Below are 24,630 nucleotides of genomic sequence, written 5' to 3' on the forward strand. Positions count from 1 at the left end.
AGAGAACAAAGCCTGCGTGGAAACGGCAAAAGGGGCCTGGGAGCCTTTCACCTCTGGGTCCCAACCCAGTTTCAGTAGTGACCAAAAATTACAGCTTTGTTGGCCTGCGTATGGGAAGTTGGTTGTCCACGGAGTGTGGCTATCGCCTTTCCAACCATGTGTTGCTGTGTTGACCATACTCGACCATCTGGGCTGCTTTGGCTCCAAGCAGGGGTTTATTATGTATTTTTAGGGGGAAAAGTACTTAATAACATTCGCTACCGGCCGTGGGGAGAAGTACCGGGCATCACGGCAGCCAGAGGTTTCCAGCGTTCTCAGCCTTTTCACGCACGGAGCACTCGACAACGTTGCTTAAAAAGCTTCAGCTTTTAAAAAAAGTAAAATCCACATGAAACTCGGCGAGCAGGTGAGTGTTGCAGCAGAGAGGAAAGAGTTGACTGTTGCCCAGGTAGTTTTGAGTTCCTCCATGCTGTGCTGCACAGGCTTTTCTCTTAATACCGGCTTTGCTCCAGCTGCTGGCGGATGAACGGGAATGCCGAGCCGTGCGGCAGTTCAGGTTGCTGACAGCAGGCCAGAGGTTCGAAGTGCGGCTTTTTCTGCTTTTCCTACACCTCCTCTGGGCCACCGCCAAGATATGACTTGCTCTTTTTCTTTCCAGTGAGTCACTGAAGTGCATCCTTCTGCCAGTGGAAGCAGGCATCAGGTGTAAAACATCCCGTGGCTCTAAAGACATCCTCTCCAGCATTTGTATTGTCAGAGCCTTGAGTTTTGGGCTGCCTTCAGATTAACTCTCATCTCCAGGCTCTTGCGGTCTGGCCTGGCCGCAGACTCTGAAGCCGTTTTTCTCTGGAGCAGTTTGAGCATAGCTGCTTCTCCCGTTCAATGGGAGGGATGAAGCCTTTTCAAAGTAGGGTCTCTCGAACTCCCCCTTCCTGGATCTCGGAAATGCGGCAGTTGGCAGCAAAGATCCTGCTCCTCCAACATCCCTGTGAATAGACTGCTGCTTGCTTACGCGTGCTCTCCTCGCAGAGCCTTCTGGTGAGTCTGTTTGCAGCCATTCTGCGAGGGACGGGTTTGCAGTCTGAAATGGCCGGTGCACGGAAAACCCAGTCCTCCAGGAGCCTGTCGGCAGACGCTTTGAGTATCACAGACATACAATAGCCTGTCCCTTAGAAGTGAGCAGGCTTTCTCCTCCTTTAGTGCACTAATGAGCTGTTCGGCTTCCATTCTGGCAGCGCTTAGGAGAGTGCAGCTAGAGCCTCATTAGCATGGCTGAAATGTAACCGGCCCGTTAGCGCCACTTATAGCAGCATCCGAGGGGCAGGGAGCTTTACCCACTGCTGAAGACGCCTCCGCTCTGCAGAGGATATACCTGGGGTCCCGGCTGCTCTCCCACCTCTTGGCTAAGGGAGAGATGCATCACTTCAATTAGGTCTGTAGTGGACCGTCAGAGCGAAGAGACCTGCAATTAGGTCTCTCGACGCCTTAATTGCACTTTGCTGTTGGAAGAATTGTGTGGGAGTTTTCCAGGAGCCTCTTCAGAAGTGCTCGTGGGGAATCAAGGAGCAAGCTGAGCCACAGCTCACGCTGAGTTGTGTTGCTCCATGAGGACGATCCCTTTCCCACACCACAAAAAAGACTTTAATAAGGACATCAGCAGGGCCGGACGAGGTCAAACCAGTAGTCCATCCAGGCCTGTATCTCGTTTCCAATAGTGGCAGGAGTGGATGCTTTAGAGCGTGAGCGTATGGACAGGCTGTATCTAAAGTGATCTGTCCCGTGCCAGACCCTCCCTCTGATTTAGAAATGCCAAGGGACACATCCCTCAAGTGCTCTGTGTAGTAGCTAGTGAAGGATCTTCCTCCACAAATTTTCCCAGTCCCTTTTTGAGCTTGGCTATAGTCTCTGCCTCTGTCTTGTGGCAGTGAGTTCTACAAGTTAACTGTGACCTTATTTAAAAAAAATCCTTTTTGATGTTAGTTTTAAGTCTTTCTCCTGCTCTTTTCAGAGGCACCCTGTGAAATCCTGGGACAGGCCGAATAACGGTTCCCCCTTTGCTTTGTATGCGCCCGTCTTGGTGTTATAGACCTCTGTCAGCCTCCCTCAGCCTTCTCCTTCCGTGTGTGTGTGTGTAGGGTGCACATGTATGTAACACTCCTACACGCAGTCATCATTCATGGAGCTTGCTATGCCCATTCGTTGTTCCATTATAAATACGGAGGCAAGGATTTCTTAGGGTGATATTTTTTATTTATAAGAAAAAAGAAGCCGGACCACACAGCGACATCTTCTTCTCCTGGAGCGGGCCCAATCAAGGGGATCTCCCTAAGAATCACGGCTACAGCATCCCTCCTGCACTACCATTATTAATACAGTCCTTTGGTCAACTCTCTTGTTCCTAATCGAGCTGCTACCGTGCCCATGTAAGCAGACGTGTCCGGCAGAGCCTCGGAGGCCACTTTTCCAGCGCGGCACTTGCACAGCTGCAGAACTTCTTGTATGCACAAGAAGTCGTGATGCGGCTTGTGACGAGACCGACCGCTCGCTGTCCGGCCGGGGCTGTTCTTACTACTGCTTACCATGTGGATGCGAGGTGCGCACGGCATCCCACTCTCGCCGGGATCCTCCCATCAGTGTCGCAAATAGCTTGGAGGAAGCTTCCAATTACACAGAAAGCTGCTTCCATCAAGTGAAGGCATCTTCACCCATAATGTATTCAGACAGCGCTGTATAAATAGCCATCGGGGCGAGGTTTTGTTCGTGCATCTCTAGCTCGGTCGATCCCGGCGGGATGAATAATAACCTGCAGTTAGCAGTGCGAATTCTTCCCCCCGATAGCGGCGAGCTTGAGTATGATTAATTCTTTGGAGATCTGTAGAGGGGCCTCCGGGCCAGCCGGGTCCCGGCTACGTGCATCCCAAATGCTGTCGTGCCCGTTGTCATGTTGCCGACACAGCCACGATAGGCACCCCGGTGCTAATGAGAGAGCAGAGCCCTGCAGTTTGAAGACGGGCAAGATCAGCATGAGCAATCAGTAGAAAGCTGGCACGGGCGCGGGCCAGGGGACTGTTGGGGAAGCGGGCTGGCGGTGATCCCCCATGGGTCATCTCCTGAGCAGAACCATCATTTGGAGATGGTTTTACACCGGCAGGACTGGCAGCATGGTCCAGTTTTCTTTACAGTGGAAATCCACGTGCACTTGTGCTACCTTTCAGGGGGCAACCCTACGCTTTGGTCCCCTGCCCAATCTGCTGCTCTGCTTTCTGCTCCCTGTCTGATCTGCTGCTGTCTCCTCCCCAGTCTGCAGCCCGTCACCCCCCCAGGCTGCCCATACCAGGTTGGCCACCCAGCCCTGCAGTAAAGGATGTGTTGGATCTTGCTGGGTGGGCTCGCAGTGGCATGTGCCCTTGTTCTCCTGAGGATCACGTGCTGCTGTTCATCTCAACTCTGCAGCCCGGGCAGCGGGAATTCATGCCCCACTGGTTTCATCAACACGTTTCCACCAGAGCCGGCATGGTAGATTTAGGGGCTAATGTACCTGTAATGAGGAAGAGAGTTCCCTTTTTGGCTACCTGGCTGTGGATATGTGGGGGACAAGGAGGTTCCAGAGGTCACACCGAAAATCTTCGGGCAGGCTGTTTGTCACGGGGTGCCTTGTATTTGCTCAGCTTCAAGATAACATTATTTATTTTAAAAAGTAATTAAAAGAGCAAGGAGAGAGAGCAATTAGCTCCTGTATCTGATCTACCAGTCCTGCTCTCCCCAGCGAGGCTGTCCTGCCGTCAGAAGACCAGACTCAATTCACGAGATGAGATCTTGCCCCGCATAACTTCCCTCCTCATCGCAGCATCAATAATTGACATAATGCGGCTCGCGGTGGAAGTTCAAACAGAATATAGATTCTTTTTATCCCCGGTAGCAATGGTGGGTGAAATTGGATAACATCTGTGGACCATTTTAATATTTAATTTTCACCAGGTTGATCTTGATGCCTTAAAAGAAATTTATGTACGTGCGTGTGCCCCCCTTAGGAGAAAGCCTGCCAGCCTTGGATCTGAAACGGCAGAGCAGGTTTTATAAATGAAATAACTTCACTTGTGTAGGAAAAGGGGGGGAAAAATTGCAGGGCTTTGAGGTGGCTTGCTGTATGGGCTGCGGTAATCATCTACCCGTATTAGTCATCCCGCCCCTTGGTCAGCGCGATCTTGGCTGGAGTTTCGCCTCATGGTATGCATGGTATTCAGTTGTGGCTTTCTGAGTTACTTGTTGAAACTGTTCATTTTCCAGTGGTTAGGACAGCCTCGAACACCCCAAAGGTCTCAGTCGCCAGGCAGTGGATACAGCTTCTGATATAGTTAAATACTTACGGGGCTTGTGGGATATGAGTAATCCTGACTGCAGCATTTTGAGAGGAAATCTTGAGCAGAACTCCCTAGATAGAAGATGCAGCCGTGTCTCCTGTGGGCAGAGAGCAAAACTTTCAAGCTGTGGAACAGAGAAGGCTAGAAAGAGTGAGATGAAGAACATCTCCATTACCTGTCAATATTTTCCAGGGAAAACAGTAGAAACCTGCAGCCGGCTGCATTGCGTGAGCTGATGTGCGTCACTCGGTTGACGCGTCAGCCTTGGCTCTCTGGTTGCAAGCGCCCGCTCTAAATAAAAATGGACTTGATTCTGTGGGGCAGACCGTGACCTCCATCGCTGTTTGCCAGACCAAGTGGGTAAATGAGCAGAGTGCCCGGTGTGGAAGAACAGGGTGAAATGCTGCCTTCGAATCTGGGATGGTGTCTCGAGGAAGGCGTTTTGCATGTTGGATCAGGACTTTCGCTGCAGCCTCCAAGCTGGGAGAGGGGTCTCTTGACAAACAAAACTGCAGAAAAATACGCCTCGAGTGTAGGACTTTATGCTGGGTCCATCAAAATCTTAGCCCGTGGCCCCGGCCATGGGGTATTGCTGAATATAAAGGCCTGGTGTCCTAATGCAAGTTTTCACTTTGAGACCTGAGTGGTCATGTGAACCTCCTGGACATAAGAAGGCTTCAGTGTTCACGAGTGGCATCACATCTAGTCGCGTGTGGCCATGGGAGCTTTCTCTCCTATAAAGGTTGCCCCTTCCCAGGTATACCCTGAACTTGTAATAATGGCATTTGTTGTCCTTATGTGCTGTGTTCAAGTTAAGAATATATCGGTACCTGTGTCCAAACCAGGCCTTCCAGAGTTACCGCCCTGTGACGTTGCAGATTGCTTCTTTACCAAGAACAATATCTGTATGCTCTGCGGGAGGATTACCTGTCTGTAAAGCATAACGCCTCCGCCGTGTGCCGTTGTCCTCACGGAGCCTGCGTTTTGTGCTGGAAGCAATTCTTAGTAATAACAGAGCACTCGAAACACCAGCAGACTCTCCCTGTGCCTGAAGAAGGGTGCTTGTGCCCCAAAGCTTGCACAGAACCATTTTTTCAACAGTTTAGCTGGTCTGATAAAAGAGATCACATCTACCCAAAGATCCTTGTCTGCCTTAGTAACAGTGAAGCATTTATATATTCCACCCTGGTCTCTTCTTTCCTAGATGGAGACTTGCATGATCCTGGTTCCCTTAGGACTACTTACTACAGCACACGTTTATTTATCGTTAATACAGTTCATTGAGCACGTGTGACTTCACAGCTTAACTCTGCCCCACTGTGTGATGAGCCGCACATTCAGATTAAAGCTTGATAGAAACCAGCTGCACAAATGTTCTCCTTTTTTTTTCCAAGCAGCATCTTTGTGGCTGGTTGGACATTTTTATGGCTGGTTAGCCATATTTATGGTGCAATAATCACTTTGCACATGTAGCACATCTAAGTTTTCTCATGCATTTAATCAGCTAATTGTACAATGTGTCCAGGGCCTGTTGTCGCTATTGCTACCTTCACTAGCTAGCTTAGAGCTAGTGCTGCCTTGCCTGCCAGAGCAGCTGTACTTTCCCTGCCCTGAGGAGTTTACGGTCCAGACTTTAAGCCTGCAATGCGAGCTTGCTGACTCGCCATCAGTATTTGCACATTTGTTGCTTGCATTGTGACTCATCTTTTATTTTGCCATCAGTAAAATCTGTTCCTGGACTGCTTAGTGTTCTGTGATGAAGAGGATGGGCGTCTTCTCTCCAGAAAATTGAGCTCAGCAGTCATCCTGGACGATAAAAGCTAAATGCAGGCTAGCTTTGATTAGGAAGGCAGAAAATCATTTAGGAATCTGCATTTTAAGAGCTTCATGTTCGCACCATGTTCTGCAGAGAGATGTGCGCTGCTGAAGTCGTGCGGTGTAGCAAAATATCATTGATTCGAACTCATATTTGCAAGCTGTCTAAACTGCCTGTGCGACCGATTTTTATATTATCCCAACTGGGGGTATTGGGTTCAGAAGAAGGCGATAGAAAGTCTGCAGCAGCCTTTTAAAAAACAAAAAACCGGTGGGGGAGTTTTGTGACCGGTTGCCTGGATTTCAGCTTCTCTCTTTCCTGTTTTGTTCTGCTTCAAGACATTTTAGGGGTCTGTCGTCAGATGCTAGTTTATTCCTGACCGTGTAAAGTACCTTCTGCCTGGTCACGTGGAGCCAGCTGGTTCCCAGTCACCAGTCTACAAACCAGTACTGGTAGATTAGGCTTGTGCAACAAGTACCATATTTATCCACATACGACATGCTCCCAAGTGAGGCACAGACCTTGCTTTGGAAAGGCTGAACGAAGGGGGCAAAAAAGATCCATCTGTTTAATCATCCTGTTCAGAATCCATTTCCTCATCTGATGCACATCCCAGTTTTCAAGCACTTATATTTAGGGGGGGACAAGGATTACGGGGTGTGAATCAATAAGTTCTGGTAGAAGGCGCCTTTCCCCTCCATCTCGTCTCCTTCGGTTGTTCTTGTCTTAGCTTGCATTGTAGCCCCTTCAGGTTGGACACTTGCTCTCTGTACATAGAATTGGACAAGGAGGGTTGAAGGGAGCTCAGGAGGTCACACCTAGTCCAACCCCTGCTCCAAGCAGGACCGGCCCCAGCTCCATCATCCCAGCCAGGGCTTTGCTGTGCTGGGCCAGAAAAACCTCCTGGGATGGAGACTCCATCACCTCTCTAGGGAGCTTGTTCCTGTGTTTCACCATCCTCTTAGTGAGAGTGTTTGCTAATCTCCAACCTCAACCTCCCTTGCTGCAGCCTGAGCCCATTGCTCCTTGTCCTGTCGTCTGCCCCCACTGAGACCAGCCCAGCTCCATCCTCTGCAGCCCCCCGGCAGGGAGGTGAAGGCTGCTATTCAATCCCCCTCGGTCTTCTCTTCCCCAGACTACAGCTGCCCGTGTCGCCTGGCATAGCACGGAATAGGTAGCTGCTGTGTGTCTTTGAAGCTGAGTCTTGGGATCCTGCAGCCAGGTGCGAGTACTGAATCGGAGCCGGGTGGGCAGAGCCGAGGCTGTGATCTGGCAAAAACGATGCCCAGAAAAGTTGGAAACCGCTGTTTGAAAGCATTTTCTCCCTTCTGTCCGTGTGGGAGGACGACTTGCATTTCACTGGATTGCAGGAGCGTTGGCGTGCCTCAGAGAGCAGCACGGCTCTGAAATCCTAGCAGGCATTTCAAGGGCATGATAATCAATGGAGCAGTTGCAGAACGGCTTGAAAATAGATGTGTTTTAAGGACTATGTGGCAAATGAAGGGCTCCTGGCAATCCAGACACAGCTTCTTCCCTAACGGTAGTGTCGGCCAACTTTGAAGGGTGGCATGTCAGGTGGAAGCCCAGAGATCGGTCCCTGGCGGAGATGAGGGAAAGCGTACGTACGCCGTTTGCCTTGCGAGGTCTTTATTTCACCAGCAAATCTTCTCGGCCTCGGGAGAGTTGAGCAAACGAAGCAGAAGGAGCTCCGTCTTGTCGTGTGCTGGGGCACGTACGTGGGTTCGGCCTGTCTGTCTGTCCGGCCGTGGGACAGTTTCACCGTGCAGCATCCTGGAAGGTGATATCTGTTTTCCCAGGCAGAGACCTTTGATTTTGCCGCCGCGAGCTGAAATGCTTCAAACGAATGACAATATTTGGCTTCCCTGCTTCCTAAGTTTAAACCGTTTCCTCCACGTCCGAGTGATGCAAGCCCCGTGCGCTCCCCCGCGTGTGAAGACTTGCTGCATTCTTGCAGCGTTGTGTAACTGCGGTGGTGTGGAAAGGAAACCTTTCTGATGGTGGCAGAGGTAGAAGGAGGTCCCTGACGTGTGGTGGGTGTTGGCTGATGGGCGTCTGCTCACGAACTTGGGGACCGCAGCGTCCTAGACGGCCGGGGGGGATGATAAAGAACCATATTTTCACATGTACCACATGCACCTTCCCCCCCAAAAATCAGCCCTCCAAGATTGGGCTGGGTGTCCTAAGCGGGGAGTCTGCTTTGTGTGCTGCACTAGAGGCCCTGGAAAGGCAGCTGAGGGATGGGGTCTAGTTTTAACCCTCTCACAGCCGCTGCCAATACGGCAGCAGCTGAGAGGGTTAACACTAGCTTTTGCTTGAAGGAGCCAGTGAGCCGGCGGAGGGGAGACTGAACTGCTCCACGGGGTTAGCCTACGGCTGTGGCTCCAGAAAAACCTTTTCTTCTTCATCCTGCCTTCCCAAAGCAAGCGGCGCGTCTTATTTGGGGGAAGGTACGCAAGAAAATACGGTAACCGGGTCCCGTCTTCCCGGGGGGCGGAGCCGTCACCATCACCTTTGCACAAAGCAAGGTACAGCTGCTTCCTTGGTCGTTAGCAGCGGCGCATGATCAGACCTCGTTGGGCTGAACTCGATGGACAGGGCAAGGCGCCTCCACGTTTCCATTCCTCTCCTGCTTTTTTCTGAGGGCTTTTCAGCCGTGTTCCCTGGGAGCATAACTTCCCTAAGGTGCTCTTACAGAAGGGAAGTGTGTGCATCTGCTTCGTTCTTTTTGACTTCAGGAGAATCGGCGTAATAAATAGATGCCTTGTATAGGTCGGTGTCTCAGGTTCAAGCCCATTAAAACAGTTTGTACAGGACTGGGTTTTTCTGCACTTCGTTTGGCTGCAGCCTTGTTATAAGGCATAATGTACCTTTTATTGTTGCATAAAGCAGAATAGCTTGGAATCGGAAGAACCAGTTCACTAAAAGCCGTACTAACGGTGCTTTTCCAGGCTTATCCGCGGACGCTGGGGAGCTGCTCACAAGCGGCGCTCCCAATTGTAACTGCCCGTGTTTTCAGACTGGAAATCACCCCAGAAAAGTGAACGGAGCAATTAGTTGTCCTATTACAAGTGATGAAAGGTCCATTCAGTTTAACGAGAGAGAATTCAGTTCTTTGAGAATTGCCCCATCAAAGCAGCCATGGTGATTGCTCATGGCCTGTTCAGAAGCAGTAAAAATCCCCCTCGGGGATCGGATCCGTGATCCATCTCATCCAGGCCCTTGCTTCTGACCGTGTCCAGCCCCAGGTGCTTCGAGAAGTCGCCCGTCCACCATCCTACTTTTCTTCAACCCGTTTTTAATTGGTAGATCCCTCTTTGGCAGTATCCTTCCCCAGGAGTCGCAGGGGGCTTTGCGGGGTGCAGACCTTCACCGCGTAAGAGCAGCGACCTCCAGCGCCCTGGGGCTGTAGCACGGTTGCTGACCCCCCACTGGGCCCGTCGCAGAGATCGTCCAAAAGACGTCCCTGTTACCAGCAGAAATTGTCTTTTGCGTGAGCAGGAAACGCTCGGCACGTGTCAAGTCTCAGCAATCGAAACATCAAAGCTTATTTAAAAAGCCCAAGCTGAGCCCTAAAATGAGAAGCCCTTCAGATAGGAACCAGCAGCCGGAGAGGCGGGATGAAAGCACTCGCTTCCAATATTTACAGATCAACCTGTGATGCTTGTTCTGCTTGGATTGCCGTTGTCTGCTCAGCGGCTTTGAAGCCAGGTCGCCTCGGGGAGTAAACAGGAGCTGGATGTCTGGACTGAGACGCTGGGGTATGCGCCACACTTGATGGAGAGGGTAGCGCGGGGTGGGATGTCGTTTGCCCCCTCTCGCCTCGCCATGCTTCGGGCTGTGCAACGAGCCGCGTGGGCCTGGAGCTGATGGCTGGCAACCGCAGCCCCAAGTGGACCGGGCTGCGGTCCCCGTGCGTGACAGACGCCTGTTCTGACATCGAAGCTAGTATTGAACTCTCTGTTCTTCAGATCACCGATTTCCTCCAGGTCGAGAGCAGGGCTCCCTCCTATGCCTTGACACACGGTATCATCAATACAAGAAGAAAAAAACAGTGGCGAAGCATTGAGGGCTGCGGTGGAGATGCCCGAGCAGCCATTAGCATTTCACAGGTGCAGGGCACGGTTCCTAAACGTCCTTATTCCTCTCCTTCCTGAGGATTTAATTAGGACAGTCCAAATTCCCTGCCAGCTGCAGCAGCCCGGTGATAAGGCAGGCATGCTCGAGCCATTTCCTGAGAGTCTGCAAAGCTTGAACTCTGCGCACGGCTTTTCTGGGGGCTGGTGTGAACAGGGCAGGAATAGCCTCGTGGATTTGGTACTTAATGGGGAGACATCGTTGTGACGTGCCCTTATTAAAGAGGCTTCAGAGCCTAGATATTACAATAAGCCAACCCACAGTAGGCCTAAGCATTAGTCAACAGCCGTGTAGTTCATTCAGACTGGACAGGGTCAGGACATGACTGTTTCTTAGATGATTAAATGAAGTCTTAATAATAGACCCAAGAAGGAAGTTCAGTAGAAAGAAACCTTCAGTGACCTTGATTCACAATCGCACCAATAGGGCCAGCACTGAGTCGGCTTATACTTCCTAACATCGTGCATCAAAAAAGCAGTGAAATGAGTCCTAGCAAACCCTCATCCCCGTGAGTAGAGCTAGAGACGTTGCGGGAAGCTAGGTTGGGGGTGGGAGAAATCCTTAAGGTACAGCTGGAAGAAATAATCCTGCAGCAGAATATTCTGCAGCAGAATAGCGTTTTTTCGGGTTAACTGATTTTTAAGCTAGGGTTTCAGTGCAGATGACACTATTTCATAAGCACGCTGGAATGAAACACAGTGATTTAGGGAGTCTTGTTTATGGGGCGGTTTGAAATTTGGCTTAAGCCTGTTAAATTTACAAGGGATTATTTGCAGTGCTTGACTGTTTTCATTAATCTTCCAGCATCTAAAGGCAGCTGCTGTGATTGGGGTTCTCGTAAAGCACCCTTGCAAAATGCTTTGTACGGTAGGATCCTGATTATGGTCTTCAAGTGCTGCTGGAACATAAATACCATAATTAAGCTAAATGTTGTACTGCCACATAGTAAAAGACGATGCAGCATTCAGGAACCTTTTTTCCGCCCTTAATACCTACAAGTAGAAAAATGTGTCTGGATCTGTCTGATCTCAGAGGCTTATATCCATATCTCATTCATAGCGTGCCAGAGATTAGAAGGCGGTTCAGCGAGTACTTTACAGAATCAACGTTTGTAGCTCTTTAAGGAGGAATTTGTAATAGCCAAAATCTTGAAGTAAAAGAGCTGCGAGCTGACAAGGAGCACGTTGGCTTGTGCACCAAGATGGGCAGCTGGGAGCGCATGTCCGTCTTCAAATCTCCGAGTTGTTCGAGCCAGGAGATGCTCTGAAAATGGGGCCAGACTCCTTCCTCCCTGCGGTAAAACATTGAGTTTGCACAGTAGTCAGGGTAAGCAGGCGGAGGGGAAGGAGGAAGCGGTAGCCGGGATCGCAGCTGTGTTGCCACGAGCCGGCTGCCAGCGCCACTCCGGGTAGACCAGCAGGCCCTGACGCTCCACTTTAAGGAATGATCTTTTTTTCTTCATTCTCCTTCCAAAAACAAGGTGCGTGTCTTATTCTGGGGGTGCACAGGGTGCAGTAAAATACAGCATTTTTCAAGAGAGTCTGTAGAGTAATATCGGGTCCATCAACTGCCTTGGTCTCCTGTCTGGAGGAGCAGCACCTGACTGCGTTGCCAACGGGTTCCCTTCGGATGCCCCGCTCTCACTGCAGTAGCACCCTATGCCAACATGCCTGATGTCTGGGGACCGGGTGTCTGATGGGACAGTGTTGAAGCTGTAGAGCCCCTGCAGATTTGCAAATTCTTCCTTCCTCCCTTTGTCGTCATGAGCAAGTGCCACGGCTGACTCCTGCACCTCAGGGTTCAAGCTGGCGGTGCTAATTGGCTCAAGTTTGGTTCGTTAGCACCACTGATGGGTTTGGATCACAGAGATGACCCTCCTGCTCAGAGGGCCGGCGTGGCAGACCACGCATGCCTAACCATCGGCTTTGCGATGGAAACCGAACGGCAGCCAGCTGATTCTTCTGGTAGGCGGATAGCGCACGTTGCCAGTCACGTGAAAGGGTATGACATCCTTCTGGGCTGAGGAGGCCAGGCCTGTTCGGTTTGGAAAAGACCGGGAGGCTGGCTCGGAAGCGCCGCGATACATAGCGTCGGATACGGGAGACAAAGAAAGAACCAACCAGCTGCTGGAGCCATCTGATGCCCCATACGTAGTGCGATATTTCCACCTCTCCTCCTCCTAACCTAGGGATTTATGACACAGCTGGCTGTGTACACGATGCCTTTTCTAATTTATAGAGCTATAGCATCTGGTCCCCAGGCTGGCACCCGTCAAGACTGTCATAACAGACCGAGCAGCGATCACAAGTCCTCGCTGCTAAGCAGGAAGGCGGCGTGTTGCCAGAAGTAGACGAACTTACACTCGAGATGGTTGCTGCCAAAGAAAAACACCCAATAAAGATGCTGGACTGCAGCCTCCAGGGGCATCTGTCTGGCACGTTCCTCTAGCACAAAGTCCGCTCAAAACCAAAGGGGAAAACATGGGTCGTGTGCAGGACTGTGGCCTGCATAAAGCACCGGAGGGAGAGAGGATGTGAAGACTGTCGAAATAAGGACACCGGCAAGCTTATTTAATGCACCCAGATCCGAAACGCTGGGTCACGTAAATAAAAGTGACAAAGGTGATGGATGGTGAGAAGATGAAATAAATTTTCCCTGTCTGGGTGACTTCTCGAAGAATGATTTAATGTCCAGCCAGAAAATCTTTCTTGCCAGTGACAGCTCTCCTATATTTAAAACAATTAAAGCGAGACGGGGCGGGTGGGGTTGGCATCTCCCTGCCCATTGAAGCAGTTAGGTTTTGGAACAGCCTGGTCTTTGTGTGCATGCTCTGTAGCGCGTGCACAGTGTATATCTGTGCCTGTAAGTGGGGCAGGTAGCCATAGGGGCTGTAGGAAGAAAAATCATGGGTGATTTGTTACAAAAAATGATGTCGGAGTGAAATATGAGAAAGCATCGGTAACTTGCCAAAGGACTCTGCTTGGACTCTTTCTTCAGTCTCTCCTGGGTTGGGCTGGGTTGAGTTTTGAGCCTGCAGCACAAGTGGCAAGGATAGCTTGCATGTGTGGCACATGGCAGACAGGGCATGGGGCAGAAAGCAGAGGACAGGGAGAAGAAAGCAGAGCAGCAGACCGGGCAGGGAGCAGAGGACAAGGAGAAGAAAGCAGAGCAGCAGATTGGGCAAGGAAGGGGATCGGCGTGGCACTTGAGAAGGGTGTGGGGCTCCCTTGTGCCATTCCTGCCAAAACGTTTGGCCCCTGTTATATGTGATAGAGCCATGCCAAGAGGGCAGAGTACGAAAGGGGTTGCTCACAAAGTCCCATCAGAGACACAATTCTGTGTGTTGGTTTGTTTTTTAAGTAGAGACACAAGACTTTCTCTTTGATTTCAGTTTATAGGAACCGTAAGCCTCACTTACGGCAATAGTGGGCCCGTCTGCACGTGCAGTTAATGCTATTTGGCTTTACTGCGCAGCAGATTTACTATCTTGCTTTCAGCGTGCCCGTTTTCATCCAGCTGTAGAAAGTCCTCAGGTTAGCGACAGGTCATCTCCACTCTGCCAGGAGGTTGTTAGCGCTGGACGTGGCGTCTTCATCAAGTCATGCCCCTGGCCCTACCGGTTCTGGGCATCCAGAACTCATTGCCAGGTGACGACATCCGTGAGTATGGGAGGAGAGCCGATGCTGTAGAGCAGCTGGAGATGGCCCTCAATAGTCCTGCTTGTCCCAGACCGGGACGCTGAGTATCAAACGTGCAGCTCCACAAATATTTCCAGCCCCAGGTGCCTGTCCCATCCCCTGGGTGGTCGCACGGAGAGAGATGCCACTCCCCATACGCTGGGTGCAAGGGTAAGAGAGCCGGGCTCCCCGTCGCACACGTTGCACCCGAGGGCGTTGTTACACGAGGCCTCTTCCAGAGCGGTTTCTGAGCTCTCTGCAGTTCCTTTCCGTTCTCTTTCCCGACCTCGTTAGCTTCCGTAAGAGCTGAAACTTCTCACGCTTGATTCCGTTCAAGACGCCTCACTTCACCTACACAAGACCAAATCACTCGGGAGTGCACGGAGATGGCCTGGCCCATTGCGAATAGAGGCAGTTTCCTCCCACAGATTATCCGCGTGGCTCCCCGTTGTGCGAGTAGATCTGCTCAGGCAGCCTCCCGCTGCCTTTTGCAGGAACGTCCCCGTTCCTGAAGTTTGTCGGGCAGGTAGGTAGATTTTGATCTGCGTATCAAACCGTTCCTTGGGAGAAACTTCTCCGAGGAGATGGCAATTTTTTGTAGGCCTGTTCCGTGATGATTAAGTCGGGATTCGGGTGCCCATCTCCAAGTACTCGTTAGTCACCGAGCATAGAAACCACGTGGACGATCGCTCGGAGAACCTGCTAGCGAAGGGCACCGAGATCCAGAGTCCGGTGCGGGCTGTTCTTTTAGTTGCTGAAATCACTAACCTGATGCATTTTTGGCTTTTTCTTTTTGATGGTCACTTCGATACTCTTTCGGTACTAATTTAACGGGCGTCTTACGTTCTCTCCCGGGCTGGGTTGGGAGAGCAAGGGGCCACGTGGCTCTCGGCACCCTGATGCTTGCCCCGACTCTGGCGTACGTCTGTACTGGCTCCGTTTCCCCGAGTGTGAGATGAACCTTGCTGCCCTGTCCATGGGGGTTTCTTTGCCTGAGTCTGCAGTATTAACATCTCGTTTGGTCTCGCTCTGAAAACCAGCTTGGCCGTCGTTCTTCTGGTGGCTGGCTGAAAGCATGTGTAGGGAAGGCTGTCACTGGGACGCATTGCAGGTGCGTGGTGAGATCTCAGTAGGACATGGCACATCTTCTCCGAGCTGGGAACCGGATTCTGCGTCGCTTGGATTATTAAAGCTTTTCCAGTCAGTAAATGTCCTGCTGACGAGGAAAATAAAAAGCCAAACCCCGTGGATTGTCACGGAAGGCTGCAGCGACTGTCTCAAATTCGCGAGGGCCCGAAGCGAGCTCCGTGATTCGTGCTAGATCGGTCTTGGTAGACGCATCTTATTTTCTGGCGATCGTAGTGTCAGCCGGAAGAACGAGGTGACTGACGGAGCCGTGACGTGCCGCGTGTTCATCCTGCCCGGAACAGGCGGAGGTCCCACCTTTCTCAGCTCGTTCTCTCGCTCCTCGGGTCCCAGGCCGGCGTGTGTAGCAGCGGTCTCTGCTTCCGCGCAGCTGGGTGGATCGCTCTGGGCCGCCGTCCTGCCTGGCTTCTTTGTCAGGCCCTCATTTGCTTGCTGAGCCCCGTCAAGGAACGTGTTGGAAATACTCGTCGCCTCACGCTTCCCCTCCTTGCCCGCGGAGATAGATGCCAGTCGGGCCACGCTAAAGCCAAGGCGGTCTCGTTGTGCTCATTATAGACTAGCAGACATCACTGTGCAGGACTGAGAAACCCGGCTGTTCCCACTCCTGACGTACTTCACGAGGCCGGTCGCTTGGTGCTCTTCCCACATCTCTTCGTGCCACTCTCGACGAAAGCGAAGGGGAGCCGGCGCTGGAGCGACGCTGCGGGCGAAGGCAGTGCAAGGCGCTTTTAATCTTGCCCAGAGAGACGGTCCCTTCTTACAGAGACCCGTCGGGTAGGAAGCTGCAGCGTTGAAAGACCAGCGCTCCCTTTCCGTCCCATCTTTATAACCCCACGATTCAGTTCTCCCTTTGTTCCACGTGCTTCCAGGTGACAGGACATGGCTCGAGTCTCTCTCCGTGCCGCGAGTGCAGGCGGCCTAGGGGAGTGTTGTTGCCGCTCTGCACCCGCAGGTTAGTGAGCTCCCCAGCATCCGCGCTCGCGAGCTGGAGGATGAATGCATTGCCTAGTGACACGTTTAGGGGCTGAGAAATCAAATGCAATGCTTTTCTTGCAGTGTTGTGCCTCACGCTCGGGGTTTTGTGGGGGCCTTGCTCCGGCCCCAAAACCCAGGGTGTCGACACGCTTCTGAAGGTGACGTCCAGATCTTGTGGACCGGGATGCCCGCCCTCTCTCCGATTAATGGCGAGCACCCCTGTGCAGCGTGGATTATGCCCGAGAGAGTCAGAGCCACGTGGGGCCGGATTCCAGGAACGCTTGTAGCCTGACGCCACGTTTTTCCAAAATTGCACAACATTAAAATACCAAAGGACAGAGAACGAGACCGAGCGGCAGTGCAGGGCACGGGGCATTTCCTCCTCAGTGATAGTTTTGTAAGGTCTTAATCATGAATTGAAATTGGAAAAGAAAAAAACCTGCCCCAAGGCTGCTTTAATCCGTCCCACAAAACCCTGGCTGTTCCTGGTGGCCTCACTGTCAGGGCTTCTAGCAGGAGGGGAGGGACGCGTAGTCATTAGGCACTGCTTGGGGACACGGGGAAAATCTGGCTTATATTCCCACGTGTGCCACAGGCCGTTCCTGTGGTCGGGGAGTGTCGGGGAGGTGTTGAAAACACTGTCTTTTCTCGCATGCAGCACGCCCGGGAGCACGACGCACACCTTGTTCTCGAAAGGTGGAACGAAGGGGGAATCTTTCCTTGTTGAAACCAAGGGCCTGCTCGTTTGATTGGCTTCCTCGGGGTTGTATGCGCAGGACTTTTGCTCTTCCCCAGCAGACACTTGAGCTGCTGAAACAGCTGTTACCCTATTTCCTCACTTACAATGTGCGCCCCGGTTTCCCACAGCTGGTGGGGGGGGGGGGGGTGTTGTATACAAGAAAACAAGGTAAATTGTGAACAGCTGAGCCCCGGTAGTGAAAAGCACTCTGAAAAAGCCTATAAGTAACCCACCCTCGGCAGCACGCGAGCTGCTGTCAGTGGTTTGAGCACCGCGTCCGCTAGCCTTGCGCTGAGCAGGGTGACGGGACGGTGCTGGAGCAGCTGCTAGCAGCCAGAGGCCCTGAAGTGCGACAGCCCTGTTGCCAAAAACCAACGGAGCTGGACCAGCTTCCTCCCCGGTTTTGCTGGGCGTTATTCTGCAATTAGCGGTCCACGTTAATTGTTTGCTTTGGGCCAGACGTCGTCTGACCCGACTGGATGCCACTGTTTGTGCAGGGGGCCGCGGCTGCGCTGCGGGGGGAGCGGCACAGGATTTCATGACATAAACATGGAAGCAGATTGCAGGAAATATCAAGCCAGGCATTCAATATTGATGCTGCTCACCCACCGCGTGGCTGCACGAACGCTTCGCCGTGGATTTTGCAAGCCGTCAGCAGCTCTGCCCCTCATTCAATTATTGGCAATTAATTTGCTGTTTGCTTTTATTAGCTGCCGTGGCAGACGGCTGTTAAGCAAAGAAATAAAGGGATCACGTGCCATCGTGTTGTGCAGACAGGTTGTCATCAGGAGAAACAAATGAATAAGGGGCTGACGGCTGTAGCCCTGGCTGTCCCATACGCGACGCTCCCATCCCATCCACGGGCCTGAGCAAAAAGAGGCCTGGAAAGCAGAAGAAATGGGCGGGATGTCTGCAGCTCTTTCCCCTCTTCCTCCCTGCATCATCTCACCAGTCGGTCTCGCCGGCGGGGCCCTGCTACACCTTCAAATTCAGTCTGGATAGAAACCACCTATTAAGTCGTTACCCGTCTTCAAACACTGACTTTGCAGCCGGTCAGCTCTCAGTACAGCTGAACGGCCATTTTTATGGCATGATAGTTACTTTGCGCGTGTGGCTGGACTACATTTATTGTGCGGTTGATCGATTCACCCATGAATTGGGTGGTAATCACCCTGCACATGGGGCCAGACTAAACTTACTGCGCGATTCACCGGTGAATTGCATAACACGCGGGACGTGCGGTGGAGGCCTACGGTGCCGGTCAAAGCACGAATGAGGCCAGTGATACGCCACGCGAGCTCGGTGCGGCCGCGGGGATGGAGGTCAGGTTTGCAAACTTCGAATGATCTCAGCACCTCCTCACGCTCTTCCCAGCTAGCGCCCACCTGTTTTGACTGCTCCCTGCCTTGTCCTTTCCCTGGGTGTGGAGCCCGTGCTGGGTGACCGGCTGGCTGCCCCTTTTGGGGGGGAATACGGCTCTTCATCAGTAATGCTCCCTGCACAGGTCTCTTCTGAGCCCCGGGCTCCGAGGGCCGTGCCAAAGCACACGATGGAGTCAGATAGTCTGTGTGTGCAGATGCGACTTCGGGATGACTCTTCATTTGATTCTCAGCCAGAAACAGGCCAAGGAGCCAGTTACTGTCTCTTGTGCGTCTCCTCGGGGCTGTTGGAGTACGTCCATTGATCTGCGAGCCGGCCTGGCTTTTCCCTTGCCGCCTTCCTCTCTTCCATCCGTGCCCCCTTCCCCTTCCTCCCCCTTCCCTGCCCTTCATTGCAGCGGCTCCGGTCCTTTCTGGCTAGTGCTCCTGCTCTCTGCAAGTTCACCCGTGGCCTCCCATGAAGTGGGCTGTCTCCTCTGAAAGCACATGCATCAGCTCCGTGTCCGAGAGCGAATCTGCTCTGAATTCAGGCCTCAGGGAGAGATGGTGGCAGCTGCTGCCTTTTCCTTTCATTTTCCAGGGCGCACAGACACTGATTGTTTTGTGTCCAGGCCTGGAATTATATGGCCTTCCAGGCTGGTCCCTTAACCTAGTTTTCCCCTCCGACGAGGCAGATTGCTTTCTGTGAAATGAAGCCACAAACAGGCTATCCCGTTAGCAATTAAAAGCTTTTAAGCTGCACAGTTAATGACCTGTACTTTGAATAAATCCTCCACACTTGAGACGCACCTACGTACCATCCATCGCTTGCGTAGCAGAAGGCAGGCTCCTTGGTCCTTTCCTCACCAAGTGCAGGCCCCTCAGAAAGCAGCAATTAAAGTGATCGCTAGAGTGAGACATTTTGTTCTCCCCGTTTATGCCCGTGTCGTGAGGGTTGCATGCCACCCCGGGCCCACCGAGGGGGCTCCCCTGGGCCCGGTTGCATGTGCCGGGATGGCTGCGGTCCACCTTCCAGGCCTGCTGTGCGGGGGCGTTTGTCTGTGGGCGGGCAGTAAGGCAAGTTGCAGCCGCGGGCGGTTTCCTCCTCTAGATGCCCGGCTGGCCTCTGATCGGACGTTACTCTCCAAGGAGCGGAGTGCGGCTCACGTGTTCATTTAACCGTCCGGCTTCCTTTCGCAGGTGTTTTTTGTAACTGCCACAGTCTTTAAGAGAGAACAGACGTTAAGATTTAGAGCAGGGGCAGCTGGAAGCAGAGGACTGTGCTCTAAACCCGAGGTTGGTCTCGTACCTCGGGGCCTTCCTCCTTTGGGAAAATACGGCCTGGCTGTGCTCACCTCTCAGTGCGCTCGTACATGCATAGGTACAGAGAGGACTGAGAGCGGATGAGAAGCTCAGGTTTCTCCCCTCTCTGTGCAGAGCCCCGGTCTTGTATGTGGGGACCCTCTCCTGTGGTTCGTTCCCCTCCTTGTACACGGGGAAGCTCTACTGCAGTGCACCACTTCACAGCCTTGTCCCCCTTCCAGCCCCAGCCCCAGCCCCAGCCCCGCACTGACCTTTCCCCTTTTCTGTTCCTTAGGGTTGAGCACAGAAGGCATCTACCGCGTGAGTGGAAACAAGTCGGAGATGGAGAGTCTGCAGAGGCAGTTTGATCAAGGTAAGGTCTGTTCCCGTTGCTCTGTCGCGGGGGGTGGGGGTGCTGAGGACATGGCACTGACTTGGAAACACACCTGGGAGTCTGCAGAGTCCAGAAGTCGCCCAAGTTGCGTGTTTTCTGTAGTTTGGGAAGACTCCAGTCCCCGGTCTCGAACTGGTGTTCGGAGCTGCAGCAAAACGAGCTGGGTACACACATGAACAGCATCAGAATTAGCAACGTGGGCTCCACCTTGCTAGAAAGGCTGCTCCAGAAGGGAGGATTTTGGGTGCACGTAGACCTTGTGGATTTGAAGGAAACTTCAAAAAATCTGTAAATCAGGACCAGGTTTTATTGCCTGATTTTCTAAACTCCCCTCTGGCCTTCTTTAAAGGTGCCTTTGTGTGTGTGTGTGTGTGTGTGTTGTCCAGGTTTAACCGTATTAGTTTTATAATTAGAAATACCACTTAGCCTCCAGCACAGAGCCAAGGCAATGCCCTCGATACCCTAGGGCAGGCCAGGATCCACTAAGTAGCAAGTGTTTTTCACTCGTGTGGGCTAATGCATTTTTAAAGACCCTCTTTCACGGGGCTCACTGATCTCCCTGCGCTCGTGTGTTTTGAAACACCATAGTCCCCGGGAGCGTCATCACCACAGCCCAGCAGCAAAATAGCAAGTTTCCAGCCTGTCCTCAAGCAAAAGGCTTTTTAAATAAAACCAGCCCGGCGATTGGTATTCAGACGGGATTCTCTTCCTTTGGATTTAATGGAAACCTCCGTATTTTACTGCATGTGGAGGTGCCCCGGTGCTTGATACCTTGAAGAGCTCTGCAGCCTCCAGGACCCTTGCCACGTAATTTTGGCCCTTGAAAATGACTGCATTTAATCGCAGTGATGCACATTATCGCCCTGTTTAAAACGACATCTTCCAACGCTTCTGAATACCTTGGTGGGCCTGTCCTTCGTTAAAGAAGAGAATTGCAAATTTTTAGAACTGGATCCTTTAACGATGTTTTCAGACCTGCGAGCCCCCTGCCAGCCCGTGTTCTGCGTGGTCAGACTCGTCAGTTAGCTTTAAGACTTTTTCTTCCGATTCGTCCTGGACGAACGGGGCAAACGCTTCACGGGGAGGTATGGGAACCCACTTGAAGCAAATTGCATCAAATAGATGAAGAGAGAAAACCCCAGTGAGATCTTTACTCCTTCTTTTAGAGCCATTGTGGATTTCCTAAATTGGCGGGGGGGATTTCTTCCGGCAGCTCTGAATTTTTTCAGATGGCTCGGACCCCTTAAAATAGCCAGAGCGTTTTCTGGGAGGTGAAGGCATGTTGCGACACGTCCGGGCAGCTACCCTGTTTTAACCACTAGTCTTTTTATAACACAGCCAGGACGCATATTAGTGACCTTGGCATTCCTGCCTTGGTTTTTAAATGCCTGGCCTGACGCTAGGGCTGATGTGTATCTTACTGTTTAAAAAAAAAAGAGTGCATACCGGCTGGGGGGCATCGGGAGGCGGGCTGCTGGGGAGTTTTCCCGGTGTCTACGTTGCTTCAGGACTCTGTAGATCAGCCTTTCTGATCCCGTTCCCTTCCCTTTGGCACTGGGGAGGCCACATCTGGAGTCCTGTGTCCAGTTGTGGCCCCCACTACAGAAAGGGTGTGGACACGTTGGAGAGAGTCCAGTGAAGGGCAGTGCAAATGGTTGGGGGCTGGGGGACAGGACCGGTGAGGAGAGGCTGAGGGACCTGGGCTGATTGAGTCTGCAGAAGAGAAGACCGAGGGGATTGAATAGCAGCCTTCACCTCCCTGCCGGGGGGGCTGCAAAGAGGATGGAGCTGGGCTGGTCTCAGTGGGGGCAGACGACAGGACAAGGAGCAGTGGGCTCAAGCTGCAGCAAGGGAGGTTGAGGTTGGATATTAGGAAGAACTCTCTCACGAGGAGGGGGTGAAGCACTGGGACAGGCTCCCCAGAGAGGTGGGGGGGAGTCTCCATCCTGGGAGGGTTTGAAGACCTGGGTAGACAAGGCCTTGGCTGGGATGATGTGGTTGGGGCTGGTCCTGCTCTGAGCAGGGGGGCGGCCAGGTCCCGTCCTACCCTTGTTGTCCACGAGTCTCTGTTCTGCTGGTGGCTCAGTTGTTTGCCGTGAGCGTCGTCCCCCGCGAGGTTCTGCTCCAGGACAGGTTTCTCCTTGGAGATGTATGATGGCGTGTGGCTAAACGCCAGGGCCAGCGTCTGGATTCCTGGGGTTTGTGAGCTCCGATGTGGTGTTCGTGCAGACCCCTCGCTGCCCAGAGAGACTCTGTTTACTTTCCTACCAGGGATTTTATTCGGGGCTTTAAAACTTCATAAAATAACCATAATACAACTCTGTGCAGGCCATGGCAGGTGCGGGGCCCCCTCCACAAGCAGGGTGACACGCAGGATGAAGCAGTGCTGCTCCACTTTGAATGACCTCCGAGTCCATTGGTGAAGTTCCCGGGCATTGAAAGCAATGTCCCGCTGCAGCTTTGCAGCAACTAACAGGCCCGTAAGGGCAGCAGCAAACGATCAGAGCCGTATTTACCAGTGTAAAGCTGGGACAAGGGTGTCAGCCATGGCGTTAGCCAGAGCCGCATTGGTCTGAGGCTGTGTGTGCTGCTAGTCATCTTGTCCTCTTCCACGTTCCTTGCTCTTAACGAGCCTCTCTTTACTTGCCGGCAGATGAACGGGGCTTCCAAGGTCCACGTGGAAGAGGGGAAGCGACTAGTCTCCCTTCAGTGACCTAGTTCTTAGCTGTTCGCCCCCGGCCCCCGTCACGCAGGTCCCCAGCCATTCGGTCTTTCCTGTGAGCTTCCCTTTCAGCCCCTCGCTGTGCTGGCTCTGCCTGTCTTCCCCGCATCCCCCTGCTGTCGCTTGCTCTCCTCGGGCTGGTGCAGCAGACTCGCAAAATGCTTTCGTTGCAGATCACAACCTGGACCTGGCCGAGAAGGACTTCACGGTGCACACTGTGGCCGGGGCCATGAAAAGCTTCTTCTCAGAACTGCCCGACCCCCTGGTACCCTACAACATGCAGATTGAGCTGGTGGAAGCCCACAGTGAGTATGCGCGAGGAGGCGGGTGGCACCGTTGTGGCACAGCATAAAGGACCTTCGTTCTTCCTCTCCCCTTCCTTCCCGGGATCGCCCAAGCACGGCGGCAGGGGGCCGGCCGCGGGCGGCTGTGATTGCAGCTTTAATTGCCTCGTGACGATGGTGATGGCTGTCGCGACGCTGCACTTACGGCCTCCTCTGGTCAGGTCTTTCCTTCTCCGCCGGCTGCCTGCACACCGTGTTCATCTTGTGAAACACATACTGCTCTGCCCCCCTGCATATCTCCTGATGTGCCCGGGCTGCAGCCCGGCTCAGTGAGTTTTAGTTCGATGCGGCTCTGGTTGCTCAGGATGAGCCTGGGGGAAGCTGACGTGCGGTTCCAGACAGCCAGCTGGCTCAGCCGGCAGCGCTGCCTGCGAGTGCCTGATGTTCCCTGACAAGGGTCCTTGGGTAGATGTGAAATCGTCCATTAGACCAACCTAGTAGTTGGACAGATTGTTCTCTGCAAGCTTTTGGGCACAAACGCCCTCCTTCAGGCACGGAGACGGTCCACGAGACTCTCTCTTTCTGGGTCCACTGGAGTTGACTAGTATTTTTAGTGCCGCCCTGTGATTTCCGTGCTCCGAGTTGTCAGTCCAGCGGGCTAGAGGAGTCCAGGAGCGGGTTAACGCCAGGGAAGCCAGCGCCCGGCGTGGGAGGGCATGGAGAGCCGGCCGCACACACCATGCCACGCAGAGGATGAGGGAGAGGACGGAGGGAGTCTGGTCGCACAAGGTGTAGCGTACTTCCCCGTCCGGCGCTCTCCATCCTCCCCTTGACTTAAGAAGAAGCCAGTAGGGATGTTAAAGCGCCAGGTGCCCTCATGGCAAGAGCCTCTCAAACACGAGTCCGTGGCTTCTCCTGCAGCCAGCAGCGCGAGAGGTTCGCTAGGCTGCGCCCTGGAAGCAGGTAGTTCCCCGGGATCGTCCTGCGGGTGCCATCTAGAGGCAAGAAAAGATAACGGCCCGGATCCCATTGTGTGAGGATTGGCTGATGCAGCAGCTTTGTCTGTGGGTTTCTTTTTTTAAAAAAACACCTAAGTCATCCTGGCAAGGAAAGGAACCGGATGATCCCCGAACGGGAGCCTGTTGTCCAGGCTGGCAGCACTGCGAGGGCCACGTTAGGACAGCCTGCCGGGGTGATTTGAATTCTCCTGAAGGGCTGGTTTGAATTCCCCTTGCTAACGAGGACTGTCTTTACGCTACGGCCTTTCGCAGTGGCCTCACTTGAGCGCCTAGCCGCCTGTCTTCTCGTGGTGTGCATGGGCAGCTCTAGGATTTTGAAAAGGGGGTGCAGATATCATCCTGCATCGTGGCTAACACAACACACATATTCCTCCACTTAAAGTGAAACTAATATTCTGGGGGTCCCATGCTCTATTCTTCAGGTTAAGATCAAAGCAAAAAGAAATATAACTTTATTGGAATGGGTACTCATTTCTGGGCATATATATTACATTTAAAAAACACAACAGATGAGGCAACAAATAGTCCTGTGGTCATTATGATTCAATATGCATCTCTTATTTCAATTTATAAAACAAACCCTAGCCTTCTGAGCATCTTGACAGTGCCTCCAGCGCTTCTTGTCAATCGTTTCCACCCCTGAGTTCATGTTCCTCGAGCTGATGTCACCACACCCAAGTTA

The 24,630-nt window shown here is 52.7% G+C and overlaps 1 protein-coding gene across 1 annotated transcript in view; it reads left to right on the forward strand.

Annotated features, from left to right (window-relative positions):
• Positions 1 to 24,630, forward strand: part of ARHGAP35 (Rho GTPase activating protein 35) — a 98,235-nt gene that overhangs the window by 66,210 nt on the left and 7,395 nt on the right. Inside the window, exons 4-5 of the mRNA XM_059718696.1 lie at positions 19,825 to 19,902; positions 22,819 to 22,950. Coding sequence (XP_059574679.1) covers positions 19,825 to 19,902; positions 22,819 to 22,950 — 210 coding nt within the window. The remainder of the gene's footprint in view (positions 1 to 19,824; positions 19,903 to 22,818; positions 22,951 to 24,630) is intronic.

This window comes from Alligator mississippiensis, chromosome 15 (genome assembly GCF_030867095.1).
Source record: "Alligator mississippiensis isolate rAllMis1 chromosome 15, rAllMis1, whole genome shotgun sequence".
Taxonomy (NCBI): Eukaryota; Metazoa; Chordata; order Crocodylia; family Alligatoridae; genus Alligator; species Alligator mississippiensis.